Source organism: Oncorhynchus gorbuscha, linkage group LG10 (assembly GCF_021184085.1).
Source record: "Oncorhynchus gorbuscha isolate QuinsamMale2020 ecotype Even-year linkage group LG10, OgorEven_v1.0, whole genome shotgun sequence".
In the NCBI taxonomy this organism is placed as follows: domain Eukaryota; kingdom Metazoa; phylum Chordata; class Actinopteri; order Salmoniformes; family Salmonidae; genus Oncorhynchus; species Oncorhynchus gorbuscha.
The window spans coordinates 30,173,171-30,193,402 of NC_060182.1; the positions used below are offsets into that span (position 1 = coordinate 30,173,171).

Sequence of the window (20,232 nt, forward strand, 5' to 3'; positions counted from 1 at the left end):
ACTTAATGACCTCCCGTATGAAGCAGATGGACTTCCTCTAGCCACCTCAGGGAGATAATATGCTTGATTAGCTTTGTCGTTCACGGCCATCTGAGCACTTCACTACCTCGTACTAGAGCTCCTCAGAGTCACTATTAAAAAGGCTATTTAATCTGGGAAAACAGTCAGGCCCGGACCAGTATGTCTGTGGCCAAGAGTGACAAGGTATATGTCATCATAAAGGTAGTAAGAGTGGTGTATCCTACTCAGCCAACATTGCTTCCACCATTTCCCTAACTGTTTTGCTGTGGCCCTAAGGGATGCATGCGTTGCCCTTTCAAGTTGAATCTCTCCCTGCCAGCAGCACAAGACCACATTCAGTGGAGAGACTCAAAGAGAATGTTCACGCTTTAACGCCTGTCTTCCCCATTAGTCCGTAACGTTCTGTGTTTTTAAGAGCTTGGTTGTCCTATGGTTATTTTGCAGACAACCTCCCCACAACTTTCTAAGAATGATGCAGGATAGTTGCTTGGATTTGGAACATTTTCAACACATTTAAGGAACTTGACAAAAAACAATTTTCTTGGCATTTTATTACCTTAACAGATGTTTCCTAAAAGTTCAAACATGGTTACGTTTTTTTGTAATGTTCTAGGAATGTTTTTCAGCTGGTTTGACATTGGGAATGTTCTCAAATAGTTCAGAGAACATGAACCCTTTTACACTTGTATCCGTATCCGGGTCATAAATGGCAGATTTGGATACTGATGAGCAACTAAATTGAAACGCAGTGGCTGTACAGTAACATGCTATACATGACCTCAGGGTCTCCGCTTTACAGCATTGTATATGGGTTTTGACTGACAGACTTTCTGAACTTGGGCACAGCACATAAAAATTCACAGCGGAACACTCATCTGAATTCCATCCTATACACGCCAATATTACAATCTGCTTCTCTGAATTGCCTTGTGGAGATCGTATTTATAACTTAGGTAGTCATGTTGACAGTAGAACAAGCCTTCACATGTAAAGTGTTGGTCCCATGTTTCATGAGCTGAAATAAAATATCCCAGAAATGTTCCATACGCACAAAAAACGTATTTCCCTGTGTGAGAATTTCTCCTTTGTCAAGATAATCCATCCATCTGACAGGTGTGGCATATCAAGAAGCTGATTAAACAGCATGATCATTATACAGTTTTGTCACATGCCACAATGCCACAGATGTCTCAAGTGAACGTGCAATTGGCATGCTGAATGTCCACCAGAGAATTGAATATTAGAGAATTTGGCAGTACATCTAACCGGACTCACAACCGCAGACGCTCTACATCTGGCTTCTTCACCTGCGGGATCGTTGGAGACCAGCCACCTGGACAGCTGTCGGAAACTGTGTTTGCACAACCAAAGAAATTCTGCACAAATCATCTCAGGGAAGCTCATCATCCTCACTAGGATCTCGACCTGAGTGCAGTTTGGCATTGTTACTGACTTCAGAGGGCAAATGCTCACCATCAATGGAGAAGTGTGCTCTTGTTATTTTACCTTTATTTAACAAGGCAAGTCAGTAAAGAACAAATTCTTATTTTCACTAACAGCCTAGGAACAGTGGGTTAACTGCCTTGTTCAGGGAAGAACGACTGATTTATACCTTGTCAGCTAAGGGATTTGAACATGTAACCTTTCGATTACTAGACCAACGCTCTAACCACTAGGCTACCCTGCTGCCCTCTTTGTGGATAAATCCTGGTTTCAACTGTACCGGGCAGATGGCAGACAGCGTGTATTGTGTTGTGTGGGCAAGCACTTTGCTGATGTCAACATTGTGAACAGAGTGCCCCATGGTGACGGTGGGGTTATGGTATGTGCAGGCAATAGCTACAGACAATGAATACAATTGCTTTTTATCGATGACAATTTGAATGCACAGAGACATCATAATGAGACCTTGAGACTCATTGTCGTGCCATTCATCTGCCGCCATCACCTGATTTGGGCTCTCGAGTAGCGCAGCGGTCTAAGGCACTGCATCTCAGTGCTTGAGGCGTCACTACAGACCCTGGTTTGATTCCTGGCTGTATCAGAACTGGCTGTGATTGGCAGTCCCATAGGGTGGTTCACAATTTGCGCAGCTGCGACCCCGATGGCTCACGTCCAGAAGCTGCCGGACTGTATACGCAGGACGGTCATTGATGAGCCGAGGGGGTGGAGGAGCTGCTACAGGGGACTGGAGCAGACAGGTTTAATCAGGGATATATGAAAGGTAGGGTAGATCCTGAGAGAGGCTGTGAGTTTCAGTTGCACAGCAGAGGGGTTAATGACACAATCAATTTCAAAGGAATCAATGAATCGGGGGGGAAAGTTTCTTAGAAGCCACTTTCAATGGCAGGTCCTTCAAAGAGAGCCATACCTTTTGGCCTGGGGTGTAGACTGGAGCTGAGGCACAGAGATGCTTGGCTTGGGACTGGGTCATGGCCACGAAGAAGGGCAGCCTGGGGCTTCTTTCAGGTACGATCTCAATATGGTCATGGACAGAGGGGGGTTGGTAACCCAGAGCACACTCCAAAGGTGACATAACTGACGAGGCATTGGTGAGGGTGATGTGGGCATTTTCAAAACAGGGTAGCTGAGCGCTCCAGGAGGAAGGTTTAGCAAAAGTCACGCAGCATAGGGCAGAGGACAAAGCAGACCGGTAGTGGGTTTAGTGGAGGTTTTGTTCCGGGCACAGAACGAGCAGGCTGAGACAAACTCCCAGACATCTCTCTCCATAGTATGCTACCAAAAGCGGGGGTCAGGAAGGCGAGGGTCCGGTTCATACCAGGGTGACAGGTGAGGTGTGTAGAATGGGCCCACTGAACATCATAGCGAACAGAATCTGGAACAATCAGAGCATTTCTAGGACCGTTACCCGGGTCAGGCTGGTTCTGCTGAGCCTGGCGGATACGGGACTCGATCTCCCAGGAGACAGCGGCAACGATGCAGGTGGATGGCACAATGGAATCTGGCTCCTAACCAGTGTTGTCGGCAGTGAACTGGCAGGCTTGGTATTCCTAGAACCGGGCAATAAGTGAGTGTGAAATTGAATCTACCGAAGAACAATGCCCACCTGGCTTGCCGGGAATTCAGACGTTTGGCGGTCTGGATGTAGGACAGGTTTTTGTGGTCGGTCCACACGATGAAGGGGAGTACAGAGCCTTCCAGCCAGTGAAGCCATTCGTCAAGAGGCAGCTTAATGCCAGGAGTTCCCGGAAACATGTCAACATTTCTCTCTGCAGGTGAGAGCTTATGGGAAAAGAATGCACGTGGGTGGAGCTTCTGATCAGAGGGGGAAAGCTAAGACAGAACAGCACCTACCCTGGTATCGGAGGCATCCACCTCCACGATGAACTGGAGTTCTAGGTCTGAGTGAGGACCGGAGCAGCAGTGATGCGATGCTTGAGTTCTCAGAACGCTGCCACTGCCTCAGGGGTCCAGTGGAACAGAGTGGAGGTGAGAGGTGCTGCCAGACGGCTGTAGTTACGGATGAAACATCTGTAAAAAGGTGTAAACCCCAGGAAATGCTGGAGCTGCGTCAAGTTAGAGGGCGCAGGCTACTCTGACTGCCATGACTATGGCAGGGTCCATACATAACTGTCCCTGTGCAATAATATAACCCAGTAAAGACAGAGGCAGCATGGAACTCACCTTTCTCAGCTTTAACAATAACCGTGTTCTCCCACAACCGTTGGAGAATGTGTTGCTGGTGAGCCTCAGAGTCCTTAGAAAAAAATCTGAATGTCATCCAAATAGACAAAAATTAAGCATCCAATCACATCCCTCAGCACATCATTGACTGGGTTCTGGTAATCAGCAGGGGTGTTAGTAAGAACAACAAGCATGACCAAATACTCAGCGTCCAAGTGGTGTGTTGAATGCCATTTTCCACTCGTCTCCCTCTCTGATGAGGACAAGGTGGTCGGCATTCCAGAGGTTGATTTGGTGAACACCGTGGCACCATGGAGGTGGGCAAAAGCAGAACTGATGAGTGGCAAGGGGTACTTGTTCTTCACAGTGATATTATTCAGCACATGGAAGTCTATACACGGCCTCAGTGACCCATCCTTTTTATTTACAAAGAAAAAAAGCACCCACCGGAGAGAAAAGCCTGATATGACCTGCAGCCAGGGAATCCTGGATGTACCCCTCCATAGCCTCCTGCTTGGGGCGAGAGAGGTTATACAACCGGCTACAGGAGAGTGGAGCTCCAGGTTGGAGGTCACTGGCACTGTCATACGGCCGATGAGGCAGCAGCGACAGGGCGTGGTGCTTGTTGAACACAGGAGATAGATCGTGATACTCGGGAAGAACTGATGACAGGTCCGGAGATTCTGGAATGGGGCACAGACACCGGCGCGGAGCTGTCCGTTGAGGGAGTTGGCATCGAGGGGTGAATCGAGTGGAACAGTGTCCAGGCCCAACTCCCCCCAACAGGCCCAACTGGGAAGGTGTTGCCCTATCAAATTCCTGACACAGTTCACATGTCGCATCTCATCCTGCCAGCAGCGCCAGACAAATAGCATGCTAACTCCCCAGGAGCTTCCCCACTGGACCTACAGGACAAGACTGCCTCTGTTCTGCTCTTCTTTGGATAACATCAAGGTCCTCTCCGCCGGCGCCTGGCCAGGCCACATCCAACTAAGCTCGCGGACAATGTTCTCGTTTTAACGCCTCGCTTTATAATTAAGTCAAGAAACAATCCCCATATATATTTTCATTGATTTCTGTTTCGGTAGAATTGTGAGCATTAAGTCAGGGTCAGTGGTGTGTAACATAGCATTACAGTGTGTGTGTGCATGTGAAGATAATAGTCTCATACCCTCTTCTCCACTTGTTCCAACTGCTCCTTGAAAAAAGTGCCCAGTGCTTTCATCTCTTCCTCTTTCTTCTCCAACTGTTTAGCCTGAAAGAGAGGAAAACCAGAGATTGGAACCGGTTCAGGGAACAGAACCGAACCGAAAGCTAGAAAATAACAATATTTTTGGAGAACATAATCTTAAGCCGGGAAAGACAGTGATCTATTCTGTTCCGGAACAGAAGCGTAATTTGAAAAGCATGGGAACCGGTTAGTATGTTATTTTATCATCTGGTCATGTTTTCCCAGTCCCACAAAAAACACAAAGTGACTATGCAAAGCTCTCACTCTGTCACTCAGAAATGTATTCTAATGTCTGCCTGTCAGTTGAAAATCTTTTCCAGTGTGTGTCTGTGTGTGTAGACCCTTCCCCCTCCAAAACATAGTCTACTGTAGCTGACATTACAAGCATGATTCAGAAATTAGGGAGAGATCTTTAATTAGAAAAGAATGGATATATTTTTTCAATGCTAGTTAAGGATACTATAGTCATGTATATCATGTTTTGCATTGGATTTATTAACTACAAAAATATAAGATGTGTTTTAATTGTAATTCTGGTGCTGCTCTGCACACAGAAGCTTGTTAAGCCAACCCTCTGAAGTTCAAAGACATTCAAAGTTCCTTTATAGAAGCTGCTTCTCTGTAGGTATAATTCTGTGGGCCTAATTAAGATAATGCATGTCATAACAACAAGATGTCCATAGCTTCAAGCCAAGCCTCCTCCTCTACCCGCTCTCGCTCTCAATACCCACAAAAATTTCAATTGCATCTCGAGCCCTACACTTGTCTGTCCAATGCATGTGAAACCTTGCTCCATAGCAAACTGCTATATCCTCGCTGATTGGTTTAATCAAACTAAATTTGATTTCAGAGGTTTCAAAAAGAACAGAAAGGAATGATATAAACCATTACATTTTGGGGTTATATAAACCATTACATTTTGGGGTTATATAAACCATGACCTTTTGGGGTTATATAAACCATTACATTTTGGGGTTATATAAACCATTACATTTTGGGGTTATATAAACCATTACATTTTGGGGTTATATAAACCATTACATTTTGGGGTTATATAAACCATTACATTTTGGGGTTATATAAACCATGACCTTTTGGGGTTATATAAACCATGACCTTTTGGGGTTATATAAACCATTACATTTTGGGGTTATATAAACCATTACATTTTGGGGTTATATAAACCATTACATTTTGGGGTTATATAAACCATTACATTTTGGGGTTATATAAACCATTACATTTTGGGGTTATATAAACCATTACATTTTGGGGTTATATAAACCATTACATTTTGGGGTTATATAAACCATTACATTTTGGGGTTATATAAACCATTACATTTTGGGGTTATATAAACCATTACATTTTGGGGTTATATAAACCATTACATTTTGGGGTTATATAAACCATTACATTTTGGGGTTATATAAACCATTACATTATAGGGGTTATATAAACCATTACATTTTGGGGTTATATAAACCATTACATTATAGGGGTTATATAAACCATTACATTTTGGGGTTATATAAACCATTACATTTTGGGGTTATATAAACCATTACATTTTGGGGTTATATAAACCATTACATTTTGGGGTTATATAAACCATTACATTATAGGGGTTATATAAACCATTACATTTTGGGGTTATATAAACCATTACATTTTGGGGTTATATAAACCATTACATTTTGGGGTTATATAAACCATTACATTTTGGGGTTATATAAACCATTACATTTTGGGGTTATATAAACCATTACTTTATAGGGGTTGGAACTGGTTCCTAACTTTATTTTGCTGGTCGGAAGAGTGGAACGAAAAAAAAAAACGAAAAAAGAATGTTGGAAAATGATTTAGGTTCCACACACACACACACACACACACACACACACACACACACACACACACACACACACACACACACACACACACACACACACACACACACACACACACACACACACACACACACACACACACACACACACACACACACACACACACACACACACGGTCAGCGGTGAATAAGGGTAGTAAGTCTACCCTGTACAAGGCCACAGTCAGACTGCAAAAAGAGAACATTAAAACAATGGTGGAGTCCCAAAACAAGCAGAGAAGGCAAAGCATTGAAAATGACAAGGATTATGATGATGAGGGTATCATTCAGGAACACATCAAAACCTCCATAACAACAAAAATGACAAACAAATACAAACAAGACAAACATGCAAACTGACATGCATGCTGGAGTCCTCGTCCATGAGACTGTGCTCCTGCTCTCTCTGGCTGTGTGCTGCCGTGTGTCCACTCCTGTAGGTCTACTGTGTTGTGGCCTGTACTAACTGTAGTCTGCCATATACCATAGAGACACTAGTGTCTGTGAGAGAGGGAGAAGATGTAGAGGAGAGATAGTTCTGCAAGAGAGGTAGAGTTAGTAGAGTAGGATGAGGAAGAAGAGAATAGTGTCCGTCTGTAGGAGCGTTAGCTTACTAGTGAGTGAAGAGATTAAGAGCTGAGTTGAGAGGTGGGACAAAGAGCAACAGACGTCACTGAGGACAGCTGGTGTCCCCAAACTGTCTGGAGACAACTGAGGAGACGGCCATGGAGGATGGGCACAGGCTGACGAGACACACAGAGAGATAACACAGCAGGGAAAGACACACTTAAAGACACACAACAAACACACAGACGCACACAAACACTCTGTCTCGAACCCCGTTGGCTGTGCTCAATGTGCATGGCGGACGCTGGCGGTAATGCGAGGGCTTCCTACAGCACTGAGCCGAGAGAGTGTCACATGTAACAGCCAGACAACAGAACGCAACAAAGCGCAACCCCAAATTACACCCAGACGAAAATTACCCCCTTTTCCTCCAGTCTCCCGTGTCTCTCACACAGAAAATAACCTCCATCCCTACGCAGATCATATGTCATTTTCGAGCTAGATAGCTCTGTACCGCGGAGGCAGAGTGGCCTGCTTGCATGCACACATTCAGCCTTAATGCAGGGAAACAACAACACTGTAGTTGGAGCAGACAAAACCGTGAGGAAAAGAGAGGGATATTAACAGAACATCAAGCTGTGATTACCCAGGCATCCACATCTTCAACACGCTAGTAAGGTCAGAGATTGAGAGAGTGAGGGAAGGGAAGAGAGAGAGAGAGAGAGAGACAGACAGAGAGACTGAGTATTTATTGAGAGGCAGAGCGGGTAAAGGAGGGGGTTATTGAGAGGCAGAGCGGGTAAAGGAGGGGGTTATTGAGAGGCAGAGTGGGTAAAGGAGGGGTTATTGAGAGGCAGAGCGGGTAAAGGAGGGGGTTATTGAGAGGCAGAGCGGGTAAAGGAGGGGGTTATTGAGAGGCAGAACGGATAAAGGAGGGGGTTAATGAGAGGCAGAGCGGGTAAAGGCGGGGTTATTGAGAGGCAGAGTGGGTAAAGGAGGGGTTATTGAGAGGCAGAGCGGGTAAAGGAGGGGGTTATTGAGAGGCAGAGCGGGTAAAGGAGGGGGTTATTGAGAGGCAGAGCGGGTAAAGGAGGGGTTATTGAGAGGCAGAGCAGGTGAAGGAGGGGGTTATTGAGAGGCAGAGCGGGTAAAGGAGGGGGTTAATGAGAGGCAGAGTGGGTAAAGGAGAGGGTTATTGAGAGGCAGAGTGGGTAAAGGAGGGGGTTATTGAGAGGCAGAGTGGGTAAAGGAGGGGTTATTGAGAGGCAGAGCAGGTAAAGGCGGGGTTATTGAGAGGCAGAGTGGGTAAAGGAGGGGTTATTGAGAGGCAGAGCGGGTAAAGGAGGGGGTTATTGAGAGGCAGAGCGGATAAAGGAGGGGTTTAATGAGAGGCAGAGCAGGTAAAGGAGGGTTGTTTTGAGAGGCAGAGCAGGTGTGTTAAATAGGCTGCAGGATGGGAGGGGTGGTAATTTGATTTCATAAAGAGTGCTGCATGTGTGAAAAAGCTCAAGTTTGGCTGAGAATGCCTCAGTGCTGCATAGAAGCTAGACAGTACAGAGAGCCAAGGAGAGGATGGTTTCCACTGTCTGAGATAGAGGCTGTGGGCTATGCTCACAGAAGTCAACCAGGGGCCAAAGTTTATAGAGCTTTCAGTGTACTGTTCTTCAAACAGGGTTCCTAATCAAGCCAGCACGTGCTTAGAAACACAATGCATTTACCTAGCTTGTGTCATTGCTAAGTGCTTAACCTGCACTTTCCTGTGTGAGACCGTCTGTGACACGATTTAAAGACCCCTCAAGTCTCCAGTCGGCAGTAGGTGTGTCTGTTCCATTATAGCCTCTCCTGTCCCCTCTAGACTCACAGCCAATCAGCCAGCCAGCCCAGCAGTAAAGATGACCGCAACTCCAGTCTAAATTACAGGCATTACAATCACAGTAGAATCGCCTGAGGAAAATCTCCCTATTAGTCCCTGGTGTTCAGGACTGGGCGACAGCAGAGCTGAGGAACGCACTGATCCACCAGAGGAGAGAGGCATTAAGCTCTGAAACACTGCTGCTGTGTTATACTCTCCATGTCTGCATGTTTGACGTACTGTCTGCCAGTCTTATTCATGTTGTCGAGTAAGATCTACTCCTAGCCTGCATATCTAGCCATGCACATGTCACACTATATAATACAGCAAATAGGCATGATGTGATGAGTTTTAGTGCACAATCTCAATGGGTAGTTATAGCAAGTTGCTAAGGAACAGCATCTTCCCTATAGCTAACTCACAAACATACAATCTGACAGCCTTACACTCGGACACGCAGACATGCATGCAGACACACCATCACTAATACTAATGAGTGAAACCCTGAATCGAACCAATGGACCAGCAGCACTGTAGTAGCGCTATAACGCCGGACTTAATCCCCTTTTCTCCCTGACCACACACAGACCTTGTCATTTTTTAATTCAACCTCTTTAATTCGCCGCAGAGACAAAGGCAATCTGATGGGCTCTTTCCTTCACCGCAGAGCCTCCTCTGGGGATCTGGAGCCGGCAGATAATACTCAGCCAAGCATGAATTACAGAGATAAGTCTTGAAATGAGGCTTGCTGGGCGCTGGTTTTCTCATAAATAAGGCCGTCCACGCCTCGTTATCTGTTGGGCTGCAACTCAGTAAACAGGCCGGATGGGATGGATGCAGGGAAACAGGCCGACCCAGGCACGCTGAGAGAGAGGCTGATTCTAGAACCATGTGGTGGAACTGGAACTGAAGACCAGACCTAATGAATGAGAGGAAACTGATGTGGAACACAAAGCAGAACTAGGCGTACACAGAACCTAAAGAACCAGACAGACAACCTGTTATCAAAGGTGAGATGAGAGATATAGGCTAGCTTTACTCAAATCAATTGTGCACAATGCAAATACAATACTATGCATATGAATCATGTCAATATTGAACACAGACCAAGCTAGATGAGAAGAGACACTTGTTGTTGTAACAGACCACTCCGAATCAGAGCATTGTGACAGCTGAATTCCTCATTGCTCTCATCTAGCTTACATCCAGTATCTCAGCATCACAGTGCAGTACAGTTATTATAACACGTGAAAATAGCACCACTCACTCAAACACACACACCCCCCTGCGCTGTCATCCCGCATTGAGTTTCCATCCGATAGCAGCAGTCTCAGCCCTGCCTGGGTTCCCTCCCTCTGCTCCTCTGTTTATTTACTCTGATGTATTTATTTAATACATAGCTCCCAGCTATGCAATAAATTAGCAGTTAATAATCAAACTGATTACCCAGAGTGGGAACTGTCTGGGGAAAAGGAGAATATGGGCCACTGGCTTTCCTCTCCTCTCTTCTACCATGAATAACTCTACAGCACTGATCCTGGGTGGAACACCACTCCAGTTCTTATTCAAGGGGAGCTCAGCTGTCCTGACAGCAAGGATGTGAAATAACAAGGAGCAAAGGAGAGGGGCACTCATACACACACACACACACACACACACACACACACACACACACACACACACACACACACACACACACACACACACACACACACACACACACACACACACACACACACACACACACACACACACACACACACACACACACACACACACACACACACACACACACACACAAAATATAGGCCTAGACTCATATACTGTATGTAAACAAATCAAAAACACCCTCAAATTATTTCCAATACCTTTCACATCCTCCAATAAGATGACGTCTCATTATGCATCTTTCAGACCACGTTATCAGTCAACTGACAGAACAAAACACAGACAGTATGGCCAATAGCGTTGGGCGGTATGTTCATACTGTCATACCGTTTCTGTACCATACCTGGGTATACAGTATTACCGGAAGTACACACAAGTGGCTCTATTTAAAAATGTTTTTACAAAAACTGACGCACATAACAATTTAAGCTACAGGGATCTTGATGTCTCTGCTGTAACCAAGAAGCTTGATCTTGACATTTACCCACTTAGCTAGCAAGTTAGCGAACCACATGCATAGCTGGAGCCCTGAGCTGGATATCATTTATTTGACAGATCTTTGACGTCTTAAAGTTATACTTAACTTTAAGTTATAAGCAGTGGTGTAGCACGCACCCCCAGAAGGCGGGGGTGCCCCCAACCCTAAACATATTTTTTTTCTCGAACCACCCCAGTATACAGTATTAACTGTATATCGCCAAGCCTACTAAACAGACACACAGATACATAATCACACAGTGTTCTGTCTGTACTCTTTGTTTTCGATCACCTGATGCAGCTTTATCCAACTGACTAATTCTCTTTCACTCCACGAGTTCCTCCTGCACATCTCTGAGAGGAGAGCACTGAGCAGCGGATGTGTTGCTTGCCATGGTGTGCCTGTTCAGAGTGTGAGGGATAAAATCTCTCTGTCTCCTCCACCTGCTGTTACGTCTGCAATTACTGGCATTCTGGGCTGCTTGTGAGAGGCAGCTAGCGAAGCCTCAATAGCTTTACATGCAGAAAGATGTCAGCTCTGAGATTACAATTACCGATAGAGCTGGGTTATCTGTGCAAGCCCTGTTTACTCTGCTGTTCACTCTCTCCGCACAGCCCCGATTACTGCTGCTACTACTATCTCTCTGATAAACCAGAGAGAGAAAGAGAGAGATGGAGAGGGGGAGAGAGAGGGAGAGAGAAAATTAGAGAGAGAAAGAGTACAATACCAGACAAGAGTGCAAAGGGTAGGTATTAATTGAATCACCCTAAGAGGTGTGAGCACCCTACAACAAAACGCAAAAAAAAAAATATACAAATATACTATCCAACGTTGAAGTTCTGCAGCATCCATACTGAGCAGTCCATCAGCAAGTAGTTTGTGCGTGAACAGAATTGTAGTGATGGTGCTTCAGAGGGCAGCATGGGGTAGCCCTCAATACAGAGCATCTGAAGACATGATGACGTGGCTCTGTCTGCCATCTCAGAGAAGAACCCAGGGCGACCCAGTTGTTCACACATGACAGGTCACGACAACGAAAGGACGGCCAAAAGTGTCACCTGGGACTTCTGCCCGTGGACGTCCCCTCATTGTGGTCTGATGGATTTCACATTAGGTTATTAATCTTACCGTATTGCACCACAGAAGACTCTTCACTACTCATTTGCTTCAACCAGTAACACCTTTTTTACATTCAAAGCGAGCAGAAACAGTTGAAATGCTAACAATATAGCTGGATTTGTATGCATCTGAGCCACAGTAATGAAGCATGCTGCCATATGCCTAAGTAGAGTGGATCTTTATAGAAGAGCTGAGCACACAGCTGTTGCAATTCCGAGGAAAACCAATAAAGGGATGTAGTCTGAGTGTGTAAGACGCTCGTTCTTTAGAGACAATTGGCTCCACGTTGAGGAAATGTGAGTAATGTAAACGGAAACGTAAGAATTTCCAATCAAACTAAACATCTGTTGGATCACACAGCAGCTTGCCACTTTAAATCCCCTATCCATCTACACTAGAGGAGCGTTTACTATGATCACGGTAGTGCAGTGTGCCACTTTAAATCCCCTATCCATCTTCACTAGAGGAGCGTTTACTATGATCACGGTAGTGCAGTGTGCCACTTTAAATCCCCTATCCATATACACTAGAGGAGCGTTTACTATGATCACGGTAGTGCAGTGTGCCACTTTAAATCCCCTATCCATCTTCACTAGAGGAGCGTTTACTATGATCACGGTAGTGCGGTGTGCCACTTTAAATCCCCTATCCATCTTCACTAGAGGAGCGTTTACTATGATCACGGTAGTGCAGTGTGCCACTTTAAATCCCCTATCCATCTACACTAGAGGAGTGTTTACTATGATCACGGTAGTGCAGTGTGCCACTTTAAATCCCCTATCCATCTTCACTAGAGGAGCGTTTACTATGATCACGGTAGTGCAGTGTGCCGCTTTAAATCCCCTATCCATCTACACTAGAGGAGCGTTTACTATGATCACGGTAGTGCAGTGTGCCATTTTAAATCCCCTATCCATCTACACTAGAGGAGCGTTTACTATGATCACGGTAGTGCAGTGTGCCACTTTAAATCCCCTATCCATCTACACTAGAGGAGCGTTTACTATGATCACGGTAGTGCAGTGTGCCACTTTAAATCCCCTATCCATCTTCACTAGAGGAGCGTTTACTATGATCACGGTAGTGCGGTGTGCCACTTTAAATCCCCTATCCATCTACACTAGAGGAGTGTTTACTATGATCACGGTAGTGCGGTGTGCCACTTTAAATCCCCTATCCATCTTCACTAGAGGAGTGTTTACTATGATCACGGTAGTGCGGTGTGCCACTTTAAATCCCCTATCCATCTTCACTAGAGGAGTGTTTACTATGATCACGGTAGTGCAGTGTGCCACTTTAAATCCCCTATCCATCTACACTAGAGGAGCGTTTACTATGATCACGGTAGTGCAGTGTGCCACTTTAAATCCCCTATCCATCTTCACTAGAGGAGCGTTTACTATGATCACGGTAGTGCAGTGTGCCGCTTTAAATCCCCTATCCATCTACACTAGAGGAGCGTTTACTATGATCACGGTAGTGCAGTGTGCCTCTTTAAATCCCCTATCCATCTACACTAGAGGAGCGTTTACTATGATCACGGTAGTGCAGTGTGCCACTTTAAATCCCCTATCCATCTTCACTAGAGGAGCGTTTACTATGATCACGGTAGTGCAGTGTGCCACTTTAAATCCCCTATCCATCTTCACTAGAGGAGTGTTTACTATGATCACGGTAGTGCAGTGTGCCACTTTAAATCCCCTATCCATCTACACTAGAGGAGCGTTTACTATGATCACGGTAGTGCAGTGTGCCACTTTAAATCCCCTATCCATCTTCACTAGAGGAGCGTTTACTATGATCACGGTAGTGCAGTGTGCCGCTTTAAATCCCCTATCCATCTACACTAGAGGAGCGTTTACTATGATCACGGTAGTGCAGTGTGCCTCTTTAAATCCCCTATCCATCTACACTAGAGGAGCGTTTACTATGATCACGGTAGTGCAGTGTGCCACTTTAAATCCCCTATCCATCTTCACTAGAGGAGCGTTTACTATGATCACGGTAGTGCAGTGTGCCACTTTAAATCGCCTATCCATCTACACTAGAGGAGCGTTTACTATGATCACGGTAGTGCAGTGTGCCATTTTAAATCCCCTATCCATCTACACTAGAGGAGCGTTTACTATGATCACGGTAGTGCAGTGTGCCACTTTAAATCCCCTATCCATCTACACTAGAGGAGCGTTTACTATGATCACGGTAGTGCAGTGTGCCACTTTAAATCCCCTATCCATCTTCACTAGAGAGCGTTTACTATGAGCGCCACTTTAAATCCCTATCCATTTCTATGATCAGTGCAGTGTGCCACTTTAAATCCCCTATCCATCTACACTAGAGGAGTGTTTACTATGATCACGGTAGTGCGGTGTGCCACTTTAAATCCCCTATCCATCTTCACTAGAGGAGCGTTTACTATGATCACGGTAGTGCGGTGTGCCACTTTAAATCCCCTATCCATCTACACTAGAGGAGCGTTTATTATGATCACGGTAGTGCGGTGTGCCACTTTAAATCCCCTATCCATCTTCACTAGAGGAGCGTTTACTATGATCACGGTAGTGCAGTGTGCCACTTTAAATCCCCTATCCATCTACACTAGAGGAGTGTTTACTATGATCACGGTAGTGCGGTGTGCCACTTTAAATCCCTATCCATCTTCACTAGAGGAGTGTTTACTATGATCACGGTAGTGCAGTGTGCCACTTTAAATCCCCTATCCATCTACACTAGAGGAGCGTTTACTATGATCACGGTAGTGCGGTGTGCCACTTTAAATCCCCTATCCATCTTCACTAGAGGAGCGTTTACTATGATCACGGTAGTGCAGTGTGCCACTTTAAATCCCCTATCCATCTACACTAGAGGAGTGTTTACTATGATCACGGTAGTGCGGTGTGCCACTTTAAATCCCCTATCCATCTTCACTAGAGGAGCGTTTACTATGATCACGGTAGTGCGGTGTGCCACTTTAAATCCCCTATCCATCTACACTAGAGGAGTGTTTACTATGATCACGGTAGTGCGGTGTGCCACTTTAAATCCCCTATCCATCTTCACTAGAGGAGTGTTTACTATGATCACGGTAGTGCAGTGTGCCACTTTAAATCCCCTATCCATCTACACTAGAGGAGCGTTTACTATGATCACGGTAGTGCGGTGTGCCACTTTAAATGCCACTTTAAATCCCCTATCCATCCCCTATCCATCTTCACTAGAGGAGCGTTTACTATGATCACGGTAGTGCAGTGTGCCACTTTAAATCCCCTATCCATCTTCACTAGAGGAGCGTTTACTATGATCACGGTAGTGCAGTGTGCCACTTTAAATCCCCTATCCATCTACACTAGAGGAGTGTTTACTATGATCACGGTAGTGCGGTGTGCCACTTTAAATCCCCTATCCATCTTCACTAGAGGAGTGTTTACTATGATCACGGTAGTGCGGTGTGCCACTTTAAATCCCCTATCCATCTACACTAGAGGAGTGTTTACTATGATCACGGTAGTGCAGTGTGCCACTTTAAATCCCCTATCCATCTTCACTAGAGGAGCGTTTACTATGATCACGGTAGTGCAGTGTGCCACTTTAAATCCCCTATCCATCTTCACTAGAGGAGCGTTTACTATGATCATGGTAGTGCAGTGTGCCACTTTAAATCCCCTATCCATCTTCACTAGAGGAGTGTTTACTATGATCACGGTAGTGCAGTGTGCCACTTTAAATCCCCTATCCATCTACACTAGAGGAGCGTTTACTATGATCACGGTAGTGCAGTGTGCCACTTTAAATCCCCTATCCATCTTCACTAGAGGAGCGTTTACTATGATCACGGTAGTGCAGTGTGCCACTTTAAATCCCCTATCCATCTTCACTAGAGGAGCGTTTACTATGATCACGGTAGTGCAGTGTGCCACTTTAAATCCCCTATCCATCTACACTAGAGGAGCGTTTACTATGATCACGGTAGTGCAGTGTGCCACTTTAAATCCCCTATCCATCTTCACTAGAGGAGCGTTTACTATGATCACGGTAGTGCAGTGTGCCACTTTAAATCCCCTATCCATCTTCACTAGAGGAGCGTTTACTATGATCACGGTAGTGCAGTGTGCCACTTTAAATCCCCTATCCATCTTCACTAGAGGAGCGTTTACTATGATCACGGTAGTGCGGTGTGCCACTTTAAATCCCCTATCCATCTACACTAGAGGAGTGTTTACTATGATCACGGTAGTGCGGTGTGCCACTTTAAATCCCCTATCCATCTTCACTAGAGGAGTGTTTACTATGATCACGGTAGTGCGGTGTGCCACTTTAAATCCCTATCCATCTTCACTAGAGGAGTGTTTACTATGATCACGGTAGTGCAGTGTGCCACTTTAAATCCCCTATCCATCTACACTAGAGGAGCGTTTACTATGATCACGGTAGTGCAGTGTGCCACTTTAAATCCCCTATCCATCTTCACTAGAGGAGCGTTTACTATGATCACGGTAGTGCAGTGTGCCGCTTTAAATCCCCTATCCATCTACACTAGAGGAGCGTTTACTATGATCACGGTAGTGCAGTGTGCCACTTTAAATCCCCTATCCATCTACACTAGAGGAGCGTTTACTATGATCACGGTAGTGCAGTGTGCCACTTTAAATCCCCTATCCATCTTCACTAGAGGAGCGTTTACTATGATCACGGTAGTGCAGTGTGCCACTTTAAATCCCCTATCCATCTACACTAGAGGAGCGTTTACTATGATCACGGTAGTGCAGTGTGCCATTTTAAATCCCCTATCCATCTACACTAGAGGAGCGTTTACTATGATCACGGTAGTGCAGTGTGCCACTTTAAATCCCCTATCCATCTACACTAGAGGAGCGTTTACTATGATCACGGTAGTGCAGTGTGCCACTTTAAATCCCCTATCCATCTTCACTAGAGGAGCGTTTACTATGATCACGGTAGTGCAGTGTGCCACTTTGAATCCCCTATCCATCTACACTAGAGGAGTGTTTACTATGATCACGGTAGTGCAGTGTGCCACTTTAAATCCCCTATCCATCTTCACTAGAGGAGCGTTTACTATGATCACGGTAGTGCGGTGTGCCACTTTAAATCCCCTATCCATCTACACTAGAGGAGCGTTTACTATGATCACGGTAGTGCGGTGTGCCACTTTAAATCCCCTATCCATCTTCACTAGAGGAGCGTTTACTATGATCACGGTAGTGCAGTGTGCCACTTTAAATCCCCTATCCATCTACACTAGAGGAGTGTTTACTATGATCACGGTAGTGCGGTGTGCCACTTTAAATCCCCTATCCATCTTCACTAGAGGAGTGTTTACTATGATCACGGTAGTGCAGTGTGCCACTTTAAATCCCCTATCCATCTACACTAGAGGAGCGTTTACTATGATCACGGTAGTGCGGTGTGCCACTTTAAATCCCCTATCCATCTTCACTAGAGGAGCGTTTACTATGATCACGGTAGTGCAGTGTGCCACTTTAAATCCCCTATCCATCTTCACTAGAGGAGCGTTTACTATGATCACGGTAGTGCAGTGTGCCACTTTAAATCCCCTATCCATCTACACTAGAGGAGTGTTTACTATGATCACGGTAGTGCGGTGTGCCACTTTAAATCCCCTATCCATCTTCACTAGAGGAGCGTTTACTATGATCACGGTAGTGCAGTGTGCCACTTTAAATCCCCTATCCATCTACACTAGAGGAGTGTTTACTATGATCACGGTAGTGCTGTGTGCCACTTTAAATCCCCTATCCATCTTCACTAGAGGAGTGTTTACTATGATCACGGTAGTGCAGTGTGCCACTTTAAATCCCCTATCCATCTACACTAGAGGAGCGTTTACTATGATCACGGTAGTGCGGTGTGCCACTTTAAATCCCCTATCCATCTTCACTAGAGGAGCGTTTACTATGATCACGGTAGTGCAGTGTGCCACTTTAAATCCCCTATCCATCTTCACTAGAGGAGCGTTTACTATGATCACGGTAGTGCAGTGTGCCACTTTAAATCCCCTATCCATCTACACTAGAGGAGTGTTTACTATGATCACGGTAGTGCGGTGTGCCACTTTAAATCCCCTATCCATCTTCACTAGAGGAGTGTTTACTATGATCACGGTAGTGCAGTGTGCCACTTTAAATCCCCTATCCATCTACACTAGAGGAGTGTTTACTATGATCACGGTAGTGCAGTGTGCCACTTTAAATCCCCTATCCATCTACACTAGAGGAGCGTTTACTATGATCACGGTAGTGCAGTGTGCCACTGCAGTGTGCCACTTTAAATCCCCTATCCATCTTCACTAGAGGAGCGTTTACTATGATCACGGTAGTTCAGTGTGCCACTTTAAATCCCCTATCCATCTTCACTAGAGGAGCTTTTACTATGATCACGGTAGTGCAGTGTGCCACTTTAAATCCCCTATCCATCTTCACTAGAGGAGCGTTTACTATGATCACGGTAGTGCAGTGTGCCACTTTAAATCCCCTATCCATCTTCACTAGAGGAGTGTTTACTATGATCACGGTAGTGCAGTGTGCCACTTTAAATCCCCTATCCATCTACACTAGAGGAGCGTTTACTATGATCACGGTAGTGCAGTGTGCCACTTTAAATCCCCTATCCATCTTCACTAGAGGAGCGTTTACTATGATCACGGTAGTGCAGTGTGCCACTTTAAATCCCCTATCCATCTTCACTAGAGGAGCGTTTACTATGATCACGGTAGTGCAGTGTGCCACTTTAAATCCCCTATCCATCTACACTAGAGGAGCGTTTACTATGATCACGGTAGTGCAGTGTGCCACTTTAAATCCCCTATCCATCTTCACTAGAGGAGCGTTTACTATGATCACGGTAGTGCAGTGTGCCACTTTAAATCCCCTATCCATCTTCACTAGAGGAGCGTTTACTATGATCACGGTAGTGCAGTGTGCCACTTTAAATCCCCTATCCATCTTCACTAGAGGAGCGTTTACTATGATCACGGTAGTGCAGTGTGCCACTTTAAATCCCCTATCCATCTTCACTAGAGGAGCGTTTACTATGATCACGGTAGTGCAGTGTGCCACTTTAAATCCCCTATCCATCTACACTAGAGGAGCGTTTACTATGATCACGGTAGTGCAGTGTGCCACTCTACCATTCATATTATAATGGAGGTAAATTGCTTAGGCTGCTGCTGGACTGAAATCCTTATGAAAATGTGAGCGATTAGGGCCTATTAGATTATCTGGGGTGATATCATAACATTTGTCTCTAGCTTTCCTACGAGAGGGAAATGACACTTACAGTACAGTAGGGTAGGTAGAAGAGTAGCCTACTGTAGGTCTTCATGCAGCACGAAGATGGACCCAGAGCTGGGATACAGAACACTTCTACTGCCATCCAGTGTTGAGATGAGGAAGTGTCTTAAGGACATTTTGGCTGGCTGGGATAAGGAGCACTGGCTGAAGTTAACCTTGTCATACATACATTGACAAAATCAGCAGGTTAACTACATGCTAATGTCGTGGTAACCAAGTTCACAGCCACTAAAATGACATTAATCTGAAAACATAAAAGACATGCATCTGATGCCCTGAACCTAAACATAGTCAAAAATGATTTGCTGTAAGAGAGAGGGGTAAGATATAGAGCCATGCAAATACGGATTGTTTACATGTGTATTCATGTGGTATTTACTGAGGATTCACTGTGATTAATGTAGAGAGTCACAATGTGCAAACAGCCCTGAGAAA

The 20,232-nt window shown here is 45.2% G+C and overlaps 1 protein-coding gene across 2 annotated transcripts in view; it reads right to left on the reverse strand.

The window, feature by feature from the left end:
- Nucleotides 1-7,384, reverse strand: part of LOC124045085 (MICOS complex subunit mic25a-like) — a 63,320-nt gene extending 55,936 nt beyond the window's left edge. For both annotated transcript variants that reach the window (XM_046364317.1, XM_046364316.1), the window contains exons 1-2: nucleotides 7,144-7,384; nucleotides 4,838-4,921 (exon numbers count right to left, since the gene is read on the reverse strand). In XM_046364317.1, the coding sequence (XP_046220273.1) occupies nucleotides 4,838-4,921; nucleotides 7,144-7,167 (108 nt within the window). In that variant the 5' untranslated portion in view covers nucleotides 7,168-7,384. The remainder of the gene's footprint in view (nucleotides 1-4,837; nucleotides 4,922-7,143) is intronic.
- Between the last annotated feature and the right edge of the window lie 12,848 nt (nucleotides 7,385-20,232).